General features: G+C 41.4%; 2 protein-coding genes across 6 annotated transcripts in view; both read left to right on the top strand.

Moving 5' to 3' along the window:
- The window catches only part of Med14 (mediator complex subunit 14), a 107,724-nt gene extending 86,467 nt beyond the window's left edge, over nucleotides 1–21,257 (top strand). Inside the window, exons 23-31 of one of the 2 annotated variants that reach the window (XM_008842956.3) lie at nucleotides 456–567; nucleotides 5,204–5,335; nucleotides 8,328–8,510; nucleotides 9,368–9,603; nucleotides 10,971–11,150; nucleotides 11,472–11,579; nucleotides 15,303–15,428; nucleotides 15,774–15,966; nucleotides 18,925–21,257. In XM_008842956.3, the coding sequence (XP_008841178.1) occupies nucleotides 456–567; nucleotides 5,204–5,335; nucleotides 8,328–8,510; nucleotides 9,368–9,603; nucleotides 10,971–11,150; nucleotides 11,472–11,579; nucleotides 15,303–15,428; nucleotides 15,774–15,966; nucleotides 18,925–18,998 (1,344 nt within the window). In that variant the 3' untranslated portion in view covers nucleotides 18,999–21,257. The remainder of the gene's footprint in view (nucleotides 1–455; nucleotides 568–5,203; nucleotides 5,336–8,327; nucleotides 8,511–9,367; nucleotides 9,604–10,970; nucleotides 11,151–11,471; nucleotides 11,580–15,302; nucleotides 15,429–15,773; nucleotides 15,967–18,924) is intronic. The other variant, XM_008842964.3, reaches the window with a different exon arrangement.
- Nucleotides 21,258–23,048: 1,791 nt separating this feature from the next.
- CUNHXorf38 (chromosome unknown CXorf38 homolog) overlaps nucleotides 23,049–25,878 on the top strand; it is a 19,910-nt gene continuing 17,080 nt past the window's right edge. The window contains exons 1-2 of one of the 4 annotated variants that reach the window (XM_017800616.2): nucleotides 23,049–23,348; nucleotides 23,503–23,637. In XM_017800616.2, coding sequence (XP_017656105.1) covers nucleotides 23,133–23,348; nucleotides 23,503–23,637 — 351 coding nt within the window. In that variant the 5' untranslated portion in view covers nucleotides 23,049–23,132. The remainder of the gene's footprint in view (nucleotides 23,349–23,502; nucleotides 23,638–25,878) is intronic. The other 3 variants (XM_008842945.3, XM_029568402.1, XM_008842937.3) reach the window with 3 other exon arrangements.

The following is a 25,878-nucleotide window of genomic DNA, read 5'->3' as shown; positions in this document are numbered from 1 at the left end:
GACTAGAGATCAAACCAGGAGGCGAGTATTCTACTACTGAATTGTGCCCCCAGGTAGATGCACCACTTTTGATATACTACTAAAAAAATACAAGCTCAACTAACAGGAATTGAAAGATAACAGGTGATTTCAGAGATACTAAGGTAAAGGATACAGATAAAACTATGGTAGATAAAATAAGCAAAACATACTCTGAGGGACAGAAGCAGTGATGGTCCTAGGTAAGGAATGAGGATTTTGCTGTTGTTAAAACGTTTTGCAAGTCAGCATTTTAAAAGAGGACTTCGTATCTTGTACTGTTTCTGTGTATTTTGAACATTTTCACATTACATGTTTCCTATTTGATAAGCAGTAAAGTATGCAAAAGTTAATGTGTAACTTTTATCAGAGAAAGCCACACACTCATGCTATCTGCAGTTCTCCATCTTGCCAATATTGACTTTTCTTCTTTGCAGCCATTTCCAAAGCAGCCAGGGACATCAGGCGCTTATCCTCTCACTTCACCCCCTACGTCTTATCACAGCACAGTTAATCAGTCTCCCTCTATGATGCACACACAGTCTCCAGGTAAGATATGACTTATTCTCTTGTCCTATTCATCTTGCGAAAGAAAACACAAACCTGAGAAGAAGTGCTATGCAGGTGGCCTCAGGCTTCTGACAGAATTCCTTTTCTCGTCTCTGGCTAGATAGTTGCCCGAATTCATTGGAATAGTGCTGCAAAATCTGCATTTGTGGTCCAGGAGAACTTTACAAGACTTGAATTCAGCGGAGAGCTTGGCACCCAGAGCCAGACCCATGGCCCAACTCCCAGGGGTACTTACTAATGACATGGTTTATATCAAAGGTTGACAAACAGGCCTGGAGCCAAATCCTGCCCACCACTAGCTTTGTAAATAAGTGAAATTTTATTGGAACAAGAGCATACCAGCTTAGTCAGTATTTGTGGCTGCTTTCTTTCACACTCTCGTGTTTTGCTTTTTGCTTTTGGGGACAGGGTCTAATGTTGCCCAGGCTGGCCTCAAATTTGACAAGTAGCTGAGGATAGTGCTCAGCTCCTGATCCTTCTGTCTCCATTTCCCGAGTGCTGGGAGTACAGGGTTGTACCACCAAACCTGGCTCCTTTGTGATTGCTGTCCTTCTAGGCCAGCCCCTTTTGCCAAGCTTTGATAAATCTGACAGTGTTCAGCTCTGTAGCCCCTAGAGTCAGGCACTTCACCTCTTATTTATCCTGACAAAATGACTTTGTTGGCAGCCTATGAAGCGTACTGCAAAAAGTGAGTGATATACCAGATTTTTACTTTGGACTGAATGATTCAGTGGGATATTGAGATACTTGTTCTCTGCCAAATGCTGCTTGGTGCCTGAGGTTGAGCAGGGCGCCAGGTACCAGCCCCTTGCTCTAGTTTTGCCATCTAGCAAATAAGACAGGCATTGATTTTCTTAGGTTAAATGACCCCTTGCCTGCCAGCTCCCATGCTTAAATTGTTATACTGATGAAAATTTAAAAGAAAATCTTTGTAGCAGAAAAGATGTGTTACGTGCCAGGTGTGGTGGTGCATGCCTTTAATCCCAGCACAGAGGCAGAGGCAGGCCCATCTCTGTGAAATCGAGGCCAGCCTGGTCTACATAGCAAGTTCCAGGTCAGCTGAGGTTACAGGGAGACTCTGTCTCAAAAAAGACCAAAAAAGAGAAACAAGGTGTGTTATGTAATGTTGGGTGTATAATATAAGAAATTAAATAATTTCACAAGGTCTAGTGGTATAGGTCTATAATTCCAGCTACTCGGGAGGCTGAGGCAGGAGAATTAAAAGTTCAAGACCTGGGGCTGGAGAGATTGCTCAGCAGTTAAGAACACTAACTGCTCTTACAGAGGACCCAGGTTCGATTCCTAGCACACACATGGTGGCTAACAACTGTGTGTAACTCCAGTTCCAGGGGATCCAGTACTGTCTTCTGACCTCAGTGATCATTGCACAATATGGGTGCACTTACATGCATTCAGGCAGTACACTCATATACATTAAATAAAATCTAATAAAAATAAGAATTAAAAAAACTTTTGATATATCAGTCCTGTTAATTAAAAATGTTCTTATCATTTGAGGGTGTTCTAGTTTATTAGCTAGGTGTTTTTTTTTTTAAATTGGTACTGAAGAAGGATCACAAGGCCTCACACAGGCAAGTGCTCTGTCTATAAGCCATATCTCCAAACCCTAAGGTTTTAGTAATAAACCCAACAAACATATTTGCTTTTAAGTTTTCACATTGTAAAGCAGTATTGACGATATGTGCTTTTTTTCTTTCTAACATATCCTTCCATAGTCCTTAATATAGGTATGTATGTATAAATATGTATTCATAGAAGTTGTGTGTATGAACCAGCAGAACCTATCAATCTGAAGATGGGAGATTAAGTGATATCACTTGTTAACCTGCCAATTCTATTTGTAAATGGAAATAGCATAAAACAATTTGCTTAGAGATGTGAGAATTTACAGAAATAAATCACATCAAGTGTTTAGTGTGGGACCTGGCTTGTAATAAATACCTCTTTGATCAGCCCATTGTAATGTGCATTGGTCCCACATTGGGCTACTTGACATCTCATCTGGCACTACTTGGCTAGTTCCATCTTGGCATCTCTTGCCCCTGCTGCATGCCTGTCTTAAGGTCACATGCATGCCTGTTTTGAAGTCACACACATTGCTTTTAAGTTACTGTAGTAGCTGGGTGAAAAAGGTGGCCAATGATGAGGGTGAGGGGGCTGGGGAGGCAGGCAGCTCTTTATTTGAAAAAAAAATTGGCCATACATGGTGGCACAGTGCCTTTAATCCCAGTGCTCAGGAAGCAGAGGCAGGCAGATCTCTGGCAGATGGAGGCCAGCCTGGTCTACATAGTGAGTTTCAGGCCAGCTGAAAGCTATAGGGAGAAACTCTAAACAACAACAACAACAAAAACCTTTAAATATGATTCCTCTGTTTAGATTCCTAAATAGTCTTCATTTATAATGCCTTCCTAAATAGTCTCCATCTATAATGCCAAGTGTGATGAACATTACAAAGGGGCCATTCAAGCTTTTGAAAGAGCCTTTGGCAGAGAGATGGCCATTTCTGCCCATGATACTTTGCCTGCCTTCCAGCCCTTGATTCGGGTCAAGCTGAGAGCTAAAAGATGGGCTGGCCAGATGTAAGGACACAGAGTGTACCAGGTGTGTGGAACCTGAGAACCCCAAGGCCATTGTATTGAATGGCCAGAGCATATAGAAGCAGAGCCCTGCTGGAGAATTTGGCCTTTACTGTGTGCATCAGCTGTTGTTGGACTTTACTAGAGCCCCAAAGTGGTTGAATTTGCATTGTAGAGAAGAGCAGATTTCATAGGATCCATAGGAGAGTTCTTTTGACTCTGTCGATTGTGAAAGTCCCCAGAGTTCAGATGTGTACTAGGCAGTTGGCTATATAGTGGTGGCCTGTGGTTCATCAGAGATTTTTGGACTGTATGTTGAAGACTTTGAAGCTATTGTGTCCAGGGTCATGGAAGCTGGAGTGGGTGGGAGATCTTAGCCTGTGAGCATCAGGGGCAAAGCTACAGCTAGGGAAGAGGTAAGCAAATTGAGTCCCAGAACCCAGGAGACTGTGTGTAAAGGAAGAGCTGAGATTTATTGCATAGGAGGAAGAAGGAAAAAGTGGATTTTGAAATGATTCCAGTAGCAAGATAGGTTGTGCTTGCTATGAATATGCCCAGCTCTATGCTAAGTGTTTTTACTCATTTGATCCTCACAGCAAACTTATGGCATAGGTTCCATTATTATCCCCATTTTATGGAGAAAAACCAAGGCATGAAGAAGTTAAGTCACTTGTCAGATCATACAGCTAAATAGGTAAATATAATGTGTAAAGGTTAGTCAAGTTGGTTGACATAAAGATATTGCTTAAGTATTATAGAACATAAAAAATGCAAAATTATCCAATATAGTAGTAAAGAACTTGAAAACTGCCAATAATTGATGGCAGTAATGGTAATACAGCAAATATTTTAATGTTGCACTCATTCATAGCTTCTATAGCCATAGTTCTCTCTTTCATACTCTTAAAAGTTAAAATTGGCCCTGTGTCTTTAAATACTATCTTTAAGTTCATGTCTCCCAGTGTTTGTATCTAGACCTCACCCTGGAGCTCTAGCCTTCTATTTTCCAGTTATCTATTCAGTATTTCCACCTAATGTCTAGTAGCTTGCCAAAATTTGTCACAGCTGAAACTAAGCTCCTGGTACCTCATTCCCCAGTTCTGCTCCTCCCACAGACACCCCAGTTCAGTAACTAGCAGCCCCTTCCATCCTGGACTACAGCAGAATATGTTTTGCTTTTACTTCCACATTGAGTCATTTACTAATACTGTTGACTCTATCCTTAGTTTTTATCCCCAAATCTAGCCACCTTGTACCGCCTCAGCCAACCTTCATTCAGCTGTTCGTGGCCTCAGTTGCAAACTCTACTGGTCTGCCACTCATTCAGGATCAACGCTACATCCTTACAGTAGCCTGCAAGTGCACATGTGATCTGGGACTCACCCCTAAACTCTCTGACACCATCTCCTTGCACATTCTGTTCCAGCACCCCAGCCCCCTCCCTGCACATGACTCCCTTCTTTGGGGCCTTTGGATTGGCTCATCTGTTTGCTTGGTATCTTATTCCTGAGATGGTCTCATGCTTGTCCTGCACTTCCTTTCTGTCTGGCTCATGTGTCCCCTTCTTAGAGAGGTCTTCACCTCCACTACTACATGGAATTGCCCCTTCTTTTGCACTGGTTTTCTCCAGAGCACCAACATAGGTTTGTCTTTCTCATTTTACTAGAATATATGCTCCATAAAGGCAGAAATTTTTGTCTCTTATATTAACTGCTGCATCCTCCATGCCTAGAACTGTACTTGGCATGGAGTTGGCGATCTTGCCTAGTTGTTGACCTGAGTAAAAAGTACATTGGTCAGATGTTTTTTTTAAATTAATTGATGTAAGAGCTAGAACCTGGGTCCATGGACTTGAGCTCTCTTTCAGTAACGAGATCTTTTTCAGTTTTTCTTTGTGCTATTTATGGGAGCTTTACTGCTTATTTCTGTAGTGTCTAGGGAAATTTTTAACTTGTGGTCCTTGGACAGGACATAATATGTGTCCTGCAAGATCATCTATGATTATTTTCCTTTATTAGGAAATCTGCATGCTGCCAGCTCCCCCAGTGGGGCTTTGAGAGCCCCGTCACCAGCGTCATTTGTGCCAACTCCTCCCCCATCCTCGCATGGAATCTCAATAGGACCAGGGGCCAGTTTTGCTAGTCCACATGGTGAGTCCACACACAGAAATCTCTACAGCCTAAGAGCTTGCCGTCAAAGTAATTTTTGTTACTTTGTTACAAATTTTGTTTTTGTTACAAATTTCTTACTGCAAAACTAGTGCTGTTTATTGAGAAATAGCAAAGGTTTGGCTTGAACAAAAAGAAAAGACAGTTTTCTAATCCTTCTACCCAAAGGCACTGACTGGGTTGGTCCATATTTGTTTTGGACTGCTCTTTCCTGTCTGTCTGCTTCTCTCCCTTTGCTTTGCTTTGCCCTTCCTGTCACTTTTCCTGCTTGCTGGCCCTCCCACTTTTCTGTTGCTTTGCTTGGCTCCCTACCTACTGGCTTGTCTCTCCCTCAGATAACCTGTCCCCATCCCCAGCATGGGTACTTTACCATATGAACTGTTTTGCAACTTGAAGTTTTAACTAAAAATAAATTGTTTTTGAATGGATTCAAATAAAGATTAGATAAGGTGGTCAGTGAAACGTTTCCTTTTTGTTTATTATCATTTTGGTTTCCCTTTTTCGAGACAGAGTCTCACTGTTTTCCAGGCTGTCCTCAAAGTTGTGGCAATCCTCCTGCCCCAGCCTCTCAATCCCGGATTACAAGTGTAAACCAGCACACCTGGCTGAAATGTTTTTTTCATTCCACCACCCACTTAGTCCCTCTTCCCAGAGGCATTTGGTGTTACTAATTTCTGATATATTCTTGCAGACCTGTTTCTTTTTTGGTGGCTAGAGTATTTTATTAAGTATGTAATTTGCAAATGGTTTCATAAGAAATTCTAAAAGCAAAGTTATAAACATTTTCAATAAAAATACAGAGTTAACAGCAGAAATTACATTTTCTTTATAGTACAAATAAAAACATTTTGTTTCTGATATACTGGCAGACCTATTTTTTACATATACACAGAGTATTCATTGACGACATTGTGAATACCATACCTCATCCAAACATAAAGTGCTTCCTCAGCCTTTCAGCTGGGAACAGATATGATTTTATTTTTCTTAAGATTTATTATTATTATGAGTGTGTCTGTGTCTGTACATGTGGCCACAGAGACCAGAAGAGGATGTCACATCCCTGGAGCTAGAGTTAACAGATGGTTGTAAGCTACCTGACATGTGTGCTGGGAACCGAACTTAGGTCCTCTATAAGAGCAACAAGTGCTATTAACCATTGAGCCATCTCTTCAGTCCTTATTTTACTTTTTACTACTACTGTGTTTCGGGAACATTTGTTAGTTAAAACTCTATGTCATCATATTAGGTGGCTTCATAGTATTCCCTCATCTGGGCATACACCATCACTTAGCTGTTCTGTATTACATCTGTTTAGAATGTTTCCATTTTTTCACAGTTAAAAATCTGTGCTCACATCCACAATGATCCCCTTAGGTAAGTAATGGAATTGAGGTTGCATAGAGTTTGAGAAATTCTAAAGCTTTTGTAACATACTGCAAATTGTTCCCCTGAAAAGCTGTACCAGTTTCTTGTAGCATGGTGGGGCAATGTTTGTTGTCCTACATCTTTGCCACCATCAGGTATTACAATTGTCTTTTAGAGCCTGGCCATTCTTATAGGTGGAAAAATGGTATCTTACCATTTGATATATATATATATTTCTTTGATTATTAATGAAGTTTCATTGAGTTTAACTGAAGTAAAACTTCTGGTTATGTTTAGTCTTTAGTGTTTCTTATTTTATGTCTACCAATTTGTATGCCTTCCCTACTTTTTTTGTGACATCTTCTTCTTATTTTTAAGACTCTTTTAAATAAGCAAAGACCATTTAGTCTGAAATAGGTGATGCAAGTATTTTCTCATTTGGTGACAAAGGGATAAAAAAAATATGTCAAAGGGGGCTAGAGAGCTGGCTTAGTGGTTAAGAGCCCTGGCTGCTCTTATAGAGGACCTGGGTTTGATTCTCAGCACCCATATCAGGTGGCTGGCCTCCACAGGCATTGCACACACGTGGTGCACTTACATGCAGGCAAAATAGTCATAATTTGGGGCTGGAGAGATGGCTCAGCAGTTAAATGCACTAGCCGCTCTTGCAGGTGACCCAGGTTCAGTTCCCAGCATCCACATGGCAGCTGACAACTGTCTACAACTCCAGTTCCAGGGGATCTGACATCCTCTTCTGGCCTCCTTGAGCATTGCACGACATGGTGCACTTACATATATGCAGACAATACACTCATTATTTATTTTATGTGTATGCATGTATTGCCTGCATGTAGGTAAGTGCACCTGTGTTGTGCAATGCCTGCGGAGGACAGAAGAGACTGTTGGATTCCCTGGAACTGGAGTTACAGACAGTTGTTAGCTGCCATATGGGTGCTGAGATTCGAACCCAGGTCTTCTGCAAGAACAGTCAGTGTTCTTAACTGCTGAGCCATCTCTCCGGCCCCCAATAAATAAAATACTTTGAAAAAAGAAAATGTAATAATCCGTCAGGGCTAGTCCAAAAGTTTTTACACTTAATTATAAATATCTATATTATTTATACCCCCAAGAGATCTTTGAGATTATTTAAAATTTCCAGCATATAGTGACATTCGGTACATAACTCTTACATATTTGGAGACTTTTGTAAAGGGAAATTTATCCTTTCTTAGCCTATAATTTTCTAACTCTTAAATCCATTTAAAAACTGCAAACTAAGCCGGGCGTGGTGGTGCACGCCTTTAATCCCAGCAGAGGCAGGCGGATCTCTGTGAGTTCAAGGCCACCCTGGTCTGCATAGTGAGTTCCAGGACAGCTGGGACTACAGGGAGACCCTGTCTCAAAAAGACCAAAAAAAAAAAAAAAAAACCTGCGCAAACTATACAAAATAAAGACTTGGGTGTGACATACTAAGAAACACAGTTTTAATGAGATAGCTTCCTGAAAGAAAAAATAAAGCTAGTCATCATGTAAGGATATGAATGCTGTCTCATAACTTGGGAGATTAAAATACAGGTTTTAAGAACCATGTGTTTACTTTTTCCAGGTACTCTTGACCCTAGTTCTCCATATACTATGGTGTCACCAAGCGGACGAGCAGGGAACTGGCCAGGGTCTCCTCAAGTTTCTGGACCCTCACCAGCAACTCGTTTGCCTGGAATGTCACCAGCCAACCCATCTCTACATTCTCCGGTTCCAGATGCTTCTCACTCCCCTCGAGCTGGAACAAGTGAGTGTCCTCAACTAAATGAGCTATTTCATTCTATCATATTTGAAAGTTATGACCTATTTATCAAATGGGGAGTCCTAGACCTTAAAACTTTTATCCATTTAATAACTCAGTTTACAGTAGTTAAATAGCAAAGTCTGGAAAAATGTAATGAGGAGGGGGATGGAAGTTGGTAAGTAGCTATCTCCTTCAGAAGGCTTAGGAAGTTGAGTCCCAATACCTCTATTGTGACTACTAACCTTCAGCTGCTATATTGAACCGTAAAAGATGGCTTAAGTTTACTGACAAAGTTATACAAATTAATACAAGAGAATTCTAGAAATACATGTTAGCTGTTGCTGCATAGCGTTTAGTGCTTATAACAACAATGACATATTAGCTCACAATTCTGTGCTTTAGCAGGTTCTACTGGGCTCACTCACATGTCTGCAGTCAGGTCTCTGATGGCTAGGGAGTAGGCAGCCTAACATAGCTTCATCTGGCATGGCTTCTCTATGCTTTGTGTGGGCTCACACTTGATCATGACATGTTCACACAGTGCCCGAACAAGGTTCCAGGAGAACAAGTGAAAGACTTACAGCTAGCCCAGCATCCCTTCCACAGCATTCTGTTGGCCCAAAGCAAGCCACAAGTCAACCAGCTTGGAGGTGGAGCAACTCCTTGATCGAGTCCATGTAGTCACGTTGCAGGAAGTCTGGATATAAGCAGGAGAATTACTGCAGCTGATAGTGCTATCAGAAAGCTAACATTCCTAGATCACAAGGAATAGTTAAAACAGTACAGATTGGTTTAGCATAGCAACAATTTATAATGAGGACAGAACAGGCAACAAAGTCACATGTTTTCTTTCCCAAAAGGTTCCCAGACAATGCCAACCAACATGCCTCCACCTCGCAAACTACCTCAGCGCTCCTGGGCAGCATCCATACCCACCATCCTCACTCACAGTGCCTTGAACATCTTACTGCTGCCCTCTCCAACGCCAGGCCTCGTGCCTGGCCTGGCAGGTAGTTACCTTTGTTCTCCACTTGAGAGATTCCTGGGATCTGTCATCATGAGACGACACCTTCAAAGAATTATTCAACAAGAAACGGTATGAGTACCACACAGCTTTCTAAGTGGTCACTGTCAAAGGCAGAATGCTGTGTTGTCTTGCAGAATAAGATAGGACACCCTGTCACCTTCTTAACCAACTTGTTAGATTCGACTTTTCTTCCTGGCCTTCCATTAAAAATGGACCCCATTGTTTTCTGTCCTTAGGTTAATGTACTTCTGCGTTTTATAGTTTACTGTGTTGTGCTTTCTATATGGTGTGGCTGACTTGCACCTGCAAATAGGTTAGCACAGTATCCAGGACTGGTATGCACAGGATCTGACTTTGCAGAGAATAGCACATGAATATTTGCTCTGTGGAGTGCCTTTGTGGGCAGGCTCACTTTGAAGCTGAGTCTTCATCAAAATAAAATGGTTGATCATAAGCATGAGGACTCCTTAAAAATATACACGAGTAATTGATAGAAACAGATGTTGAAGCAGTTCTGAGGAGCTACCCATAAAGGATAAGTCATAACTGAGAGCATCAGTTCTAGAGTCTGGCTACCTGTGCTTGCAGGCAGACCATACCACCTACTGAGATGTGCTGTGCAAATGTCTTCATGTTTCTGATAATAGATAGTGTCTACCTAACTGAGAACACTTCAGGGAATTTGTGATATGTTTTGTAAAAGTTCTTAGGGTAGTACCTTGGCATTCTATGTCTTATTTATAATTACCATTATTATTGGTATCTATATATATTAATCAAGTGGCCAAGATGGTGACTGTTTCAAATATCCAGCCCTGCAAGGTGGCACATGTTTTTAATCCCAGCACTCAGGAGGCAGAGGCAGTTGGATCTCTGAGATCAAGGTCTACATAGTGGTCTACATAGTGAGTTCCAGGCCACCTGGAACAGGGAGACCCTGTCTCAAAAAGAACAAAACAATAATAAATATATAAATATATAAATAATAAATAAATAAATAAATATCCTCTCTACAGTTGGCCCAAAGTCATTTCACAAACTTTATATTCAGGTTTTAAAAAAACGGCATAAAAGTACTTAATTACTAGACTGTGTGAATTTTACAGAAAAGTGAATTCCATTTTGACTTCTTTACGTGTACATAATGTATTTTGATCATATTCACGTTTCATCACCCTCTCTCATCACTGGACCCCTCCCCGATATAGAAACACTTTATCGTAAGTTGAATAAATGAGCATTCAGACGGGAAATGATGAAGGCCATGAGGGAACCTGAGCTCCGCTAGTCACAGCCCCCGTCGGCATTCAGTTATATGGCTCTTGCCTGGTTGACCTGGGACACCTTAGTTGTTTCCTTCTTGAAACAGTTTTGTCAGCAAGGTTTTCATTCTCTCTTTGTCTTACCTACTAATTTGGTGCATCCTCGTTTTGCAGTTGCAACTGATCAATTCCAACGAACCTGGCGTAATCATGTTCAAGACAGATGCCCTGAAGTGTAGAGTAGCCCTTAGTCCTAAAACCAACCAGACCCTTCAACTAAAAGTGACACCTGAAAATGCAGGGCAGTGGAAACCTGATGAACTTCAGGTTTTGGAGAAATTCTTCGAAACAAGAGTATGTGTTTAATGTGTATACTTTAAAAAAAATTATTTTTATTTTATCTGTATGCATGTATTGGCTGCATGTAGGTAAGTGCATCTGTGTCGCGAAATGCCCACGGAGGACAGAAGAGGCTGTTGGATCCCCTGGAACTGGAGTTATGGATAGTTCTTAGCTGCCATGTGGGTGCTGGAATTTGAACCTGGGTCTTCTGCAAGAACAACCAGTGTTCTTAACCGCTGAGCCGTCTCTCCAGCCCCTAGTGTATTTACTTTTAATATAGTCAACCAGAGAAGTCAAAATAGAATGAATAACTTGATCTCTTTCTCCCTGTAGGTTGCAGGACCACCGTTTAAAGCCAACACACTAATAGCCTTTACCAAGCTGTTAGGAGCGCCTACACACATCCTCAGGGACTGTGTGCATATTATGAAGTTAGAGCTGGTAAGTTATTGAGAAACACAAGCTTTTCTAACAAGGTCTGTTTGAGGCGGCTACTCAGCTGTCTTGGATCTCAATTTTGTAATTTCTTCCATTTTTCTCTTTAAAAAATGTATTTTCAAGGCAGAATCTCAACTGTGTAGCCCTGCCTGGCCTGGAACTCTCTGTGTAGATCAGGCTAGTCTTGAATTGACAGATATCCACCTGCTTCTGCCTCCCAGTGCTGGGGTTAAGGCATGTACCACCACTATGCTCAGTCTTCTCTTAAATTCTTAATTTTAACTTAAGTTTTGTTTTTGACAAGGTGACACAGTTCTGCTGTGTCTTTTGAATGCAGGACAAGGTGATAGATTGAGGAATTGTCCCACCATTCCCATCCAACCATTCTCTGTCTAAGCAGAGCTTCCAGTAACTCTCTTCTCTTGTAGTGATGGTCTGATCAGAAGAGCAAATTTCTCTCTTCCATATACATGTTAAGTGTGATGAGAACATTTACATATCCTATTTTGTACTTGTTTCTTCTTTCATTGTGAAACATTTTATATTTCTAATCTGACTCTCCACCTTTGTTGGCCAGAGAGTTTATGTCCCCTACAAAGCTATGAAAACCAAAGTGCCAAGTCACACACAGCAGATACTGCCGTGGCAGCAGCCGTCTTGAGAGCACTAGAAAGGTGCTCTTGCTTTGCTTTTGGCCTGTAGAGGATAGCTGTTGTTTTCTACATAACTTGGTCTGCATTTGTATTAGTTTGCTAGAGTCACAAAAACAAATGGCCACTAACAGACTGGCCTAAGAGAATAGCCATTTATTGTCTCTTAACTCTAAAGGCCAGAAGTCTCAACGCAAGGTGTCAGGAGGGCCGTGCCCTCTCTGAAGGCTGCAGGGTAGAATCTGTCCCATGTCTCTCTTTGTACTACCAGCAATCTTTGGCATGCATACCTATCACTCTCATCTATGCTTCCCCACGTGTTTCTGCCCACATTTCCCTCCCTCTTCTTACAAAAGACAGCAGCTGTGTGAGACTAGGACCCCTCCTGATGGCCTCTCCTTAACTTGATTACATCTGCAAAGAGCCTATTTTCAAGTGAGCTCATGCTGCACTGGTACTGGGAATGAGGGCCTCCTATCGTTTTCAGCACTCAGTTCAGCCCATAACAACCCCCAGTACTTGCTAGTGTTTGTGATAGAGATGATTTCCAGGATGCCCAGCTTGAGCTGTTGGCTGAATGGAAGAGCATCATGCTTTAGTGCAGTGAACAAATCTGGGAGATCTTCCCATATTACAGTACCATAAAGTGTCATCGTGTTTCCCTCTTCTTTAAACAAAGCTTAATGTTTTTTATATGAATGTATTAAAGTGGCCAAACAATCACACACATACACACACATAAACACACACACACATACACACACACACACACACACACACACACACACACACACTGGTCCAAAGGATTGAACTCAAAGCCCCATGTATGCTAGGCAAGTACTCTTAGCACTGAGCCATATCCCTAGTCCCACAATCTTCTCTTGATGATCATCTTGTTGGAGTCTAACATTTTGCTATTTTATAAAAAGCCACAGTAAAGAGCCTTTTTACAGATTTGCCAGTGTATCTGTAAGATCTATTTCTAGGATGAATTGATGGATCAAAGGGTATATATATATACGCTTATAATTTTGATAGATCTTGCTAAATTGTTCTCCATAGAGGTTATCCCAGTTCATATTCCCACCAGCAGTTTGGGAGAGTATTTGTTTTCCCTTATCCCTGTCTGTAGTTTTATCAACCTTTAGGTTTTGGTACTTTCTCTTACTACTTGGTAGGAGTTCTGTGTATATTACTGTATATATTAGTAGCCCCTGGAGAGGTTGGGTTTGTTTTATTGGATTTAATTTTTTGTTTGTTTGATTTTTTTTGTTTTTTTCAGTATTAGGGATGGAACACATGGTCTTGTACATGCGAGGCAAGTGCTGTACCACTGAGTTACACCCCTAGCTCAGTTAGCAATATTTTTTCCTTGTTTTATATTTGCACTCTTAGTATCTTTAGATATTTCTTTGTTTCTTATTTTATTAAAAAACTTTTAATTATGTGTATGTGCCTGTATGGGAGTTTGTGCATATAAGTACAGTGCCTGAGGAGGGCAGAAGAAGACTGTTGATCCCCTGGAGCTGGGAATCCAGCTCTGATCCTCTGCAAGAGCAACAGGCACTCTTAACTGTTGAGCCATCTCCCCAGACTAAATGTTTGTTTGTTTGTTTTTGTATGTCTATATGTATGCCATACGTGTGGGGTTGCTGGCAGAGGCCAAAAGAGGGTGTTGGATCCCTTGGAGCTAGAGGTACAAGTGGTTGTGAGCCATCCAACATGGGTGCTGGGAACTAAACTTGAGTCTTCCTTAAGAGCAGTTTGCACTCTTAACCTCTGAGCCATCTCTCCAGCCTGGTGCTTTATCTGATTCTTATAATTATATGGATTAAACCCTGGTGACATCTGGTTATATTTTTTCAGCATTTCTATTTTAATGTTTCTAGTGTTGATTTGAATTAGTTTCTAGTAATTCAAAGAATAAAAGGAGGAATTACTCCCTCCTTCTTTCATTGGTGCTTTACTGTTAGGATTGGGGAAGCATTGCTCTTTACTAATAGTCTCAACATTTGGCTTTTGATTTGATAGGCTATAGCAAACATTATTTATGTTAGATAGAAATCTTTGAAGTTTTGAAGGAGTAAATATGTGTCTATAAAGCCCCAGTGAATTATAATTTTAAATCATTGACACAGTCTAACTAGTGTGCTTAGGGAAGCAGGTAGAAGCAGGCCTTAGAAAGCTAAATAGACCTCAGTCAAGAAAAGCCTTAAATATCAAGTGTTAGTTCTTAGGGGAGGGCACAGTGTGTGTCACTGAGTGTGCATCACTGAGTGTCACTGAACACTTTTGAATTTGATTAGAGCCTCATTGTATTAGTTACTTCTCTGATGCTGTGATAAAACACCATGACCAAGGCAACTTACAAAAAGAAGAGTTTATTGTGCTTATGGTTCCAGAGGGATAATAGTCCATCATGGTGGGGAGGCGTTGTGGCAGAGGTTGCAGGGCAGAAAGCTGAGCATTCACGTCTTCAGACAGGCACAGAAAGCAAAGAGAGACAAACTGGAAATGGATATGGCTATGAACTCTTAAAGCCTGCCTGCCCCCACTAACATGTTGCCTATAGCAAGGCCGCACCTCCTAAACCTCTGTAAATATCATCACCAACTGGGACCAAGTATTCAAATACTTGAGACTATGGGGAGATGCCTCATTCAAACCATCACACTCACTCAGACATGGAACTGACAGTAGTATGAACAGGCACTGCAAGAGGCAGTCGCTGTAGGGATTGATAGGAAACCACAGGGGAAGCAGTGAAGCCCTGAGCTTGGGGGCTTCTGTGCAGACTGAGAGGTGAGAGTCAGTATCAGAGACACTGCACAAGACAGTGAAGCTATTGGTCTTGAGATGAATGAGGTGGTAGGGAACAAATGGGCACAGTACACAAATGTGGAGTTTCCACTTAGTCACTTCATGTATACATGTCTTTTGAGAAAATAAACATAGGTGAAATTCTGTGAATAATCGAATATAAGGTGAAATTCTAACTTCTCAGACTCCAGTACCAGATATGATTTTAAATGTTAGTATGACTTCGTCATTATTTTTTTACTTTCTTTTGCAACAGTTTCCAGACCAGGCAACACAGCTAAAATGGAATGTTCAGTTTTGTCTGACGATCCCTCCCAGCGCACCACCAATTGCACCTCCTGGGACGCCAGCTGTGGTGCTGAAATCCAAAATGCTATTTTTTGTAAGTAACACTCAACTTCTGTGTGTGTGTGTGTGTGTGTGTGTGTGTGTGTGTAGAGTTCTGAGGAAAAAGTCATATGGGAGTAATAGAGCAACTTCTAGATAACTGCATAAATTAGCCATTGTTCCAAGTACATGCCCTTAATTCTCATTTTAGACTTCATGAGAGTCCTACTTCCCTTTGTAATAATAAACTTATTCAAGTTGGTAACTGCAATGATTGTAATACTCAGTGGTTTGTCATTTTTCTTGCCATGTTTAATTTTCTTTTACTTGCTGTATCTTCGTCTGAGAGTAAATTGAGACAAATATTTTATTTTCTGTTCTTCTCTTTGTGTGTCTACAGCTTCAACTAACTCAGAAAACATCAGTCCCTCCCCAAGAACCTGTTAGTATTATAGTTCCAATCATTTATGACATGGCTTCAGGTACCACTCAGCAGGCAGACATTCCCAGACAGCAGAACTCTTCTGTTGCTGCTCCCATGATGGTCAGCAACATTCTGAAGAGGTTTGCAGAGATGAATCCACCACGACAAGGTACATGACCAGTAGACGGTATTTTATTGCATATATGTTATAAAAGTTCTTTTGAGAGACATCTCTATCCCTCCTTTCTCCCTCCTTACCCACTCTGCGCCCCGGTCCTAGTACTAGAGCTGTTGCCATGGCCCTCTTAGTGTCTGCCTGTCGCTTTCTTCCTTTCTTGCTGGTTCTTCGTTTTTGTCCATTTCTCTGCTGCCTAGACTTCATTTTTGTTAGCGATTTACTATTGGGACTGACCCAGTTGCTAATGCCAGAAGCTTGTATTTATTTATAGCACATATTACCAAAAGCCCTAGGTTAGGATGATAATAAGAGTTTCCTGTGGCTGTGAATTCCTGCCTTGCCATCAATACTTGCCACTCTGTACATCACAAAGTTGGAATGCATGTTGGTTTCTCATACTTCATGGTTCAATCATGAATAGAATACTATCATTAAAAGTTCTGTATCTTCTAACTGTTTTGTGAAGAATAAAAGCTGATACAAATGGCATCGCTGCTTTTTGGGCTTCTTATATAAGTGTCAGGCGGGTGCAAGTCAACCCTTTCACCAAGTGCACAGGGAAGCTCTCAAACTCAACATTGCTGAGGAAACCAGAGTGTTTCTTAAAAGCTAAACAAGGTCCCTTCAATACTGGAGTGGCCCACACTTAACATGCAATGCCGAATTCGGGGTTCTAAAGCATAAAGCTCAGCAAAGAAAACTTTTCTTCCATTTTGCTCCTCTCCAATACTAAGAAAATTTCGATTAAATTTTGCTTATGTCTAATGAGGAAGTCCTCTTTATTCCTCTGTTTAAAATATTTTGAAAACAGAATTATGGTAAATAAGGGAAACGCTGTTCTCTGCAACATTTTTAGGTACTACAGTGTCAATGTTTTAGGGATCCTGAGAAATGCTATTTTTAGCTGTTTGTTTCTACATATGTACACAGGTGAGTTCTTACTTTAGTTCACAAGCAGGTCCTGGGCAGTGGAGGACAGTGTGCTTCTTTAATTAAATACTGCTACTTAAAAATGTTTGCTTTTATCCTTTGACTTCTCTTCTTCCAGCTGAAAAGAGGTCCTTAAGAGTCAAAGTTTAAAGCTATCAAAATTCTCGAGGTAGCAGTCCAGTAGAACTTTGATAATACACTATTCTTTTACAAAGACGTAACTATTGTTATGTATGTGTGTATGTGTATGTATATAATGTATTGTCTTCTGGAATTTAAAAATTAAAAGGAAAATGTTTAATCCTACTATGATCAAACAAATTTTTCTACCTATCAATTAAGTATTGCAAAAAGGGTACACACACAGCACAGCACACATACACCCCTCACTTCTTTAAGAAATTGGTAAGGTATTGGGAAGTGTTTTCTTATTTCCCTTTGTTCCTCCTCTGGCTGGACAAACCTTTGGATTTCCTTTGTCTTTTTGGTTCTGTTCCTTAATTTTCCAGTGCTTTGGGTGAAGGCCAACAGTGACTTGTACAGGTTCACTGCATACTCTGCCCTTTGACAGAGGCCTATGAGCACTTCAGCTTTTCCCCTTTTATTCATGGTAGTGTCAGACCATGTTTTAGTGGAAAGGCTCCAGTTCCAGGTTTATAATATTTAACTATCTGCAGTATTTACAAGAAGCAAGAGGCAAAGGGCAAGCTGAGAGGATGTCCCATTGGCAACCCTGCAAATCTGAGTTTGATATGGTTCAGATGTTACACTTCAGCCTGTTTGCTCTCTTCCTACAACCATTCACTTCTCCCATGATGAAAAGCTTTTAAGGAAAATCCTAGCTGGGTCCAGTGGTGTACACCTTTAATCCTAGCACTTGGAGGCTGAGGCAGGATGATTGTGAATTCCAAGCCATTCTGGGTTACATAGTGAGACCATTGTCTCACAACACCCAAAAAGGAAGGAAGAGGAAAAAAAACCATTTTAAGCTTAAATAAAACCTTTCTCTCCTAAAAAAAATATCATCACTTTATTTTTGTATTTAATTGACTTCAATTTTAATGTTGAACTATAGAACTTGACCATTTCCTTGAAGTTTGGCAAGAAATCTCCAACGGGGTCATAGACCTGCACTGTACAATATAACTGCCATTCACCAAATGTAGCTACTTTAAAATAAACTATAAAATTAAAACCTGCATTCATTTTCACAGTAGACTAGCTATACTATAAGTGCTTGGTAGCCACAGAGCACACTTCTTCCTAGAAAGTTCTATTGGACAGTTTTTCTATTTTCTATGGGAGACATTTTTATCTGACTTTTGACAAAACATTAGAAAGACCTCACTGAAATTGTAACTCATACAAAAATTAGGTCTTTTCATTAGATTCAAAATATATACATTCCATAGCCTTCAAGTTTAAAGCCTTTGACTTTAAAGGCCTAGCTAAGGCACTACTGTTTCTATGCAACCTTAGACCTATCTCTTCTCTCTGTTTAAACTTGACACTTTTCCCAGATTTCTTCCTGAGATAAAAACAAAATCCATGTGGGCATAGTGGTGCACGCCTGTAAGCCCAGCACTGGGGAGGCAGAGGCAGGCGGTTGTCTGTGAGTTCGAGGTCAGCCTGGTCTGCATACTGAATTCCAGGCCAGCTGAGACTACATAGTGAGAGCCTGTCTCTCTCTCACACACACACACACACAAGAGAGACAAAGGAAAGGAAAGGAAAGGAAAGGAAAGGAAAGGAAAGGAAAGGAAAGGAAAGGAAAGGAAAGGAAAGGAAAGGAAAGGAAAGGAAAGGAAAGGAAAGGAAAGGAAAGGAAAGGAAAAAAAAATCCAGTCTGTTATACCACAGTATAGTTTTCAACTACTAAAATCTGCATAGTTTTAAAAGTCTTTATTTTGATCTTTAAAATTCTGAATTAATCTTAGACTTAATTCTCCCTCCCCTCACCGGTGTGTTAAAATCTTTCCTGTATTGCGAATGGCTAATGACCATTTTTCTCTGTTGCAGGTGAATGCACAATATTTGCAGCTGTTCGTGATTTAATGGCTAATCTTACACTGCCCCCTGGTGGGCGTCCATAGACACTATTGTTTTTAACCCAGGAAGGCTGACAAATGAAAAAAACATCACACAAAAACAAGGCTGAATTCAGCCTTCAGTTTTAAAAAGGAAAAGGACTTTTTTTTTTTTTTTACTTTAAGAGCTAAATATTCTAAACTGGCAAAACTTTTCAGGGTGCACTTCTTTCATCAAAAAGATCGTTAATCTTTTGTATAGTGAACTTGTATAGTGTGTTTAAATGGGACACATCTCAAACTAGGTAATACATCAGTGTCCGCTTGCCAGTAATAGATTTAATAGTCTGTTTTATACTATACAGTAATGAAAATGCCAAACTTGTTTATTTAATTGTTTCTTATGTTTTGGGTGTAATAGTCCTTTTTTTTGTTTCTTTTTTGTTAGTTTTTTGTTTTGTTTGTTTTTTGGTTTTTATTTTTTTTAGGCAGGTCTGTCATTTTTTAATACTGTAAAACTGTGACAAACTTTATATTGAAGCTGTATTTTAATATGGCCGCTTTGAATCCTTACACACACACACACACACACACACACACGTTTTGGGAGTTGTTCTAAACATATCCCAAAGAAGCAATAGTTAATAAAACTAGGATATAAAAGTGACACTCACACGTGTGTGTATAAGCTCTCTAGAATTCTTAGGGCCTGCCCTCATCTTTAACCTGGTGGGGCCAGTCAGTTTTTAAATCATGTATGTCTGAAATTTGACCAAAAACATTTTTGTTTTAAGGTTAATGCAGTTCTTCAGACATTCCTAACTTGACTGGTGATAACCTTGAGCACCTCAGTTGTTTTTAAAAATAGGACTTTGGTAAAATGAAAGAACTCAGTCTTTGAGAAGAGACTGTAAGTGATTTATATGATCAAAGATCCCAAAATGATGTGATAATTCTCATCTGCAAGGAAATGGGAACCTTCTGCTAGGAAAATGTCATTTATAGGATACTTCTGCACACAGCATTAATTAGGAAAAAAAAACTTTAATGCTCTAACCTGCATGAAGTTTCTGTGACATTTATTTTATTTTAAGGCAAGAGCCTTCCCCAGCACAGTTGGGGCTGTTTTAAACAATCTCAATTTAATCCATTGTTAGCAAAACAATAGGATGTTTTGTCAGACAAAACTCGGTCTAGTAATTTTTTTTTAAATGTCCACAGTTCAGGGCTCCTCCAGGGTCCAGTGGAGTTTCTGGTACTGGCACATAATAGGATTTCTTTCTCGAGTGCTGTACTGACTCCCAGCCAGTTAGGGACTTTTTAAGCTTCAAAGAACGTATGATTCAAAGGTCTTGTGATGATTTGATGTTACGTGGAGAATTTTTTTTTATTGATAATATCATGCTGAGTTATGTAGTCACTGTAATACTGATCCTCTATTAAATTTTCAATGCTTTGTCTAATTTCATTTTAAGATGATTAATTGAACTTCTATAACTATAACCACCAAATTCTAGTTTTAAGCATCTCCCTGCAACTGTATCAGCTGTTCTCAACTTTGCTTGAATCTCCATTTCCTGTCAGAGTTGAGGCCTTCTGTGTCTTCTTTCCGCCTTCCTCTCCTGCTTCTCACCCAACTCTGCCAGTATTCCAGAGTAGGTGACTAAACTTTTATTCTTCCTTTAACTGAACCTTTTTATCCTTCTACTTTCAGTTCTCTTCACAGTGGTAATCACTTGGGTTTGGCAATCTAAGATGTCTTTATAGGGTCAGCCCTTTTCTATTTGGAGCTGAATCCTGTCATGTAGAAATCTACATGTATATATAAGAAATGTATTTTTATCTGCAGGATGATATTGTTTCAAATAATTTTATTAATAGAATTAACTTTTCAGGTATTTTCTCTTTTAAGTGTGGTTTTGAACTGTTAATTGCAATTTTACACATGATGCATTCAATGGATACTTTTTCTTAATTATAATTCACCTTTGAATGCATTGTGCAACTCAAGTAAGATAGGGTTCAATGAACAGAATTTGATTTTGATGCATATTAATAGTAAACCAATGAATTTGAATTTTGATATCATGCTTGGTACTTGGAATTGGTATATACTTTATTAAAGCTTGGAAATACTTAGCATTTGAATCGTAACTTTCATCACAAACCATGTCTTTTGCCTCTGTTGTTAACCAGGTTCAATCAAAGAGACTGGATGCCATAGTGATTTTCTCTAGTAGGTGATTTGGAACTTAATTTTAAGGTGTTTTCGATGTGATTTTAGTATTTACAGTAATAAATAAAATTTATACACATTTCAGAGAACTACCAACTCTCTAGTTAATTTTGGTGAAGATATTTTTGGTTGTAGTCTGGTTTAGTATTAGTTTAACCTTGAGGGAAGACATTGCTCCTCCTGATTTGCCACCCTTCCCTTTTACTTCTGCAGAAATGACATTTCAAAGTGTATAGAAGTACTGTTAGAATTAGGAGGACAGTGAAAACTTCAACAGAATATGCCCAGTTACTACTACTACTAATGCATAATATTAAACTTTATGTTTGAAAACTGAGTAAGTTAAAGCTAGGCACGAACTCTTTCTGCCATTTTTTGTTTTTGTTTTTTTTTTTATCTTCAAAAGAGAAATACCCATTACATTTTTTTTTAGAAACAAGGTCTTTCCATGTTGCCCAGGCTGGAACTGAACTTCCATGATCCAGGTGATCCTCCTCTGCAGGTACTGAGACCACAGGCATGTGCCACCATCCCTCCCTTTTAAGTGTTACTGATGCAAAATTTACTTACAGAAAATTTTAAGAGAACTTACAATGAAGGGTCAGAAAAGAAAAATGTTAGTGTAGATTTTATTGGGTTTGTGCAATTTTTCATTTGGTTTGATGGGAATATGGGGTATTTGGATTTGTTTAGGATGTTTATATAGACGTTATTAAGACAAAGTTAGGAGAGGCCAGCCTGCACTGTACTAACCGTTTCTGCATCACGACAGTCCAGTCTGTTTTCCATAATTACCTCTACTTCCAGTTGGCTGGTGAGTTGATAACATTCATTGCCCAAGAATACAACCGATGGATGAAAGGGCATATTTAGGTCAATATAAAATAATAGCTAACATTTACTGAGAGTTTACCGTGTGTCAGGCACCATTCTTAAATGTTTCCATGTGCATTTACTTCCCCTCCCACACTGTGAGCTAACTATTAATAACCCCCTCTTTGCAGACAGTAAACAGAGGCACAAAGAAATAATTTGCTAGGATTAGTCAAGATCAAAATACTAAGGCAGTTTGAGCCCAGAGCTAGTGCTCCTCAGCACTGCCTTTGCTGTGAACCATGAAGTCAGGAAAAGATTTCGGTGTATGCAGTCGTCCCTCAAGGCCTTTTGGTTACACACAATTTCAACATTTTCCAAGCTCAAGAAAACCCACTAAAAGCATCCAAAACATGTCTTTTGTCGCTAAGCACTGACAATGTAATGCCTCCTGACCTCTGTGGCAAATATGACTGCCCTGTGCAGCCTAAATAATCGTGGTGTCACCTCTGCCAGAGGCTTGGGGCAGAGTAGCCCCTCCAGATCTAGGGAACACTTGCCGTTTTGCCTCTGCTGGATGCTCCAATCGTGGATTTTCTGGCCTTAGTGTCAGCTTGGTCCACCCCGGGCACACAATAGGCAGCCTGCCGTCATGTTTTATTAATACCCAGATTTGCTACAGCCCGTGGGCTCAGAACGAGTTAATTTTCTAGAATTGCACAATGTAAGGAATATACGTCATTCGAGATAGGTGCTTTGAGCACCTTTACATCTGCCTAATAAAGGAATCAAAACGGGAGCCCGCACATCAGGAAGGAGTCCATCAGAGGGCTGGTCAGCTGCTTGGGAACGGAGAAAAACGACTGAAGGTTTCAAGCAAAGAGGCTGCCTCGGCCCGCTCCTAGGTACAGAAACCTCCGCGGTTCCTTTAAATGGGAGTGGAACTGACGATTTCCGGCTATGAAGACGGCCCCTGGGACCCGTGATGCAGAAACAGCGCCTCAGATGCGGGGGGCGGGGCGCAGGAGGCGGTCTGGGGTGGGGTTGCGCCTGCGCCGAACGGAAGCATCAGCAGACCTGCCCCCCTGAGAGCCGCCCAAGCCCCTGCGCAGGCGCACTGCCGCTGACCCGCCCTCCCCGGCCTGGGAGACATGGCGCTGATAGAGCTGGCGGCCCGCCTGAACTGCGCTGAGTACAAGAACTGGGTGAAGGCGGGATACTGCCTGCTGCTACTGCGCAGCTGCCTGCAGGGCTTCATCCGGCGTGAAATGCTCAGCTTCCATCGCGGCCTGCTCGCCGCAGCCCCCGGCCTGGGCCCCCGCGCCACCTGCCACGGCGGATCCCGGTGCAGCCCGCGGGCTCGCCAGGTGAGCAGCTGGCTGCGCTGGACCCTAGTCCCAGCCCATCCCCAGTTCAGTCGGCATCCGGTCTTTTCCTCCCCCGGGGGGGGGGGACTATTGCCACGCCCCCCCGTCCTGATCCTTCTCCCATCGGATCCCTGCTCACCGCTGCCCCCTCTAGTTTCAGCCTCAGTGTCAGCTGTGTGCCCAGTGGAAACGCGAGATCTTGAGACATCATGGCAACAGAAATGGAGATGTGCACTGGGGAAACTGCCGACCGGGCCTCTGGCCTGTGGACGCTTGGGAGGTAGCCAAGGTAAGCAATTGCAGCCCGGACAGAAAGCAGGTCACCTGGCGCCCCAGGGCAGAGAATGAGCTACAAGTCCTGGCCTCAGAAAATACAAGTGCAAGAGATGGTTGGTTCTCTAGGGTCTAGTGTCCAGGTGGTTAGGGGCTATTAGAGCCGACCCATCCCAGGTTTGAGAAATAGACACTTCTCTCTGCCTGCTTCTTGCAGGCATTTGAGCTTTCTGTCCCTGCTTGGAAGCTGTAGTAAAGATTTCAGTAAGACATGCTAGAGCAAGATGTAGACTGAAGTCTGGTGGTGTGGCTAACTTGGCCTCTGATCCCATGGTTGGAGAGGCTGAGGCAGGGCTGCCGCGAGTTTGAGGCCATCCTGTGCTACATATTATGTAGATCCTGTCCCAAAAGAAGGAGGGGCTATTAAGAGCACTGACTGCAGCAGGGCGTAGTGGTGTACTCCTTTAGTCCCAGAACCCACATGGCAGCAGCAGAAGCAGGCCCGAGTTCAAGGCCAGCCTGATCTACATAATGAGTTCCAGGCCAGCTGGGGCTGCAGGGGACCTGTTTGGTTCCCAGCACCCACATGGAGGCTAACAACTGTCCATAACTATAGTTCTAGGGGATCTCACTGTCTTCTGGCCTCCTCTGGCATTGCAAGAATGAGTGTACTTACATGAATGTAGACAATACTCATACACATAAAATAAAAATTTAAATAACATACAGACCTTTCATCATGAGCAGCAGTCTGGAGGAACATGTAAGGTGTGCTTGAAGGAGAGGTTCACTGAATTACTCATTTAGGTCATAAAGTGCCATGAGGAAGGCAAAGGAAGCCAAGGGGAATTAGGACTAAAATGGAAAGGACTATGACTACTTAGCTAAGGAATACACTTGTTTTTCTTTTCTTTTTTTTTTTTTTGACCTTTTTGACACAGGGTCTCCCTGCAGCTCCAGCTGACCCAGAACTTATTATGTAGACCAGGCTGGCCTTGAACTCACAGGGATCTGCCTGCCTCTGTCTCCTTAGTGTTGGAACTACAAGGGTGTGCCACCACGCCCGGCTAAGAATACAGTTTTAGGAGGTGGAAATGTGGTGAGCTATGAGGTAGGGGTTATTAGGCCTCTTTTTAGATTTTGGCACTGTGACTCACTGGCTGAACTGTTGGGGGAATTTTGAGTTCTTGACGTTTACCAGAAGCCTAGTAGAGGGTGGAGAGGTCCTCTCCTCAGTCACAAGTGGCTTCCTAACACAAATTGACTTTGGGAGTTAGTGTATGCAGGCCTAGGATTAGCAGGTGGAAAGGAAGGATTGACAGATGGAAAGGAAGGCAGGTGCTCTGAGGCCCAGCCCAGCTGCAGGTAGCACAATGAGCCTGTTCCTCTTCTCTGTCTCTCTTTGATATTTTGAGACAAGGTCTCAATGTACCCAGGCTGGGTTCCTGTTTCTACCTCCCAAGTTCTAGGATGGTGTGTACCACAACATCCAGTTGTCCTGTGTCTACAATGAAGGAATTGGACTGCATTTGTGGTCCCCAGACTTGGCCTATCGCACTTATATCCCACATGTTTTAAAGATTAAAACAATTCAGTGTGTGTGTGTCTATGTCTGTGTGAGTGTATAACATGTGTGCCAGTACCTTCAAGGGCCCAAAAAGGGTGTCAGATCCCCTGGAGCTGAAATTACAGGTGGTTGTGAGGCACCTGACCTGGGTTTTGGGAAGCAGCCTCCAGTCCTCTGTAAGAGCAATAAGCTAACTGCTGAGCCCTCTCTCCAGCTCTTCCCCTACTGTTTTTCATTGCCACCATAGAGTTGTCACTTTCTGCTTTTACCTAGAGCTTATAAAAAAAAATCTTAAAGAAATAAAACTTTCCTTCACTTTGACTGTTCTAACCTGTTTGGTCTTCATTGCTGATTTCACAGACATGGTGCCTGAGGCCTGTGTTGCCTGCTCCTGCCAGCCTTTCCTCCCCTTGCTTGCTGGTCACCTGCAGACCTTCTAGTCCAACCTTGTGTATATATTCCCTATCTAACTCCACCCTCAACTCCTGGGCTCCCTGTCTTAGCATCCTTGGTCTACTCCAACTCAACCCTGTCCACACAGAAAGTCTCCATGTCTAACCTCTTTTGCCACACTTCCTCAAAAGACTACTTTTCAGTACTGGCTAGACTTCACCCTCCTGCCTATATTCGCCTCTGTCCATCATTATAATCAGTCTCTTGAAATTACCTCTTTATTTATTTATTTATTTA

The sequence above is a fragment of the Nannospalax galili genome, unplaced genomic scaffold, assembly GCF_000622305.1.
Source record: "Nannospalax galili isolate Female #2095 unplaced genomic scaffold, S.galili_v1.0 scaffold270, whole genome shotgun sequence".
NCBI classification, from domain to species: domain Eukaryota; kingdom Metazoa; phylum Chordata; class Mammalia; order Rodentia; family Spalacidae; genus Nannospalax; species Nannospalax galili.
This window is presented reverse-complemented; position numbering and strand designations above follow the sequence as displayed.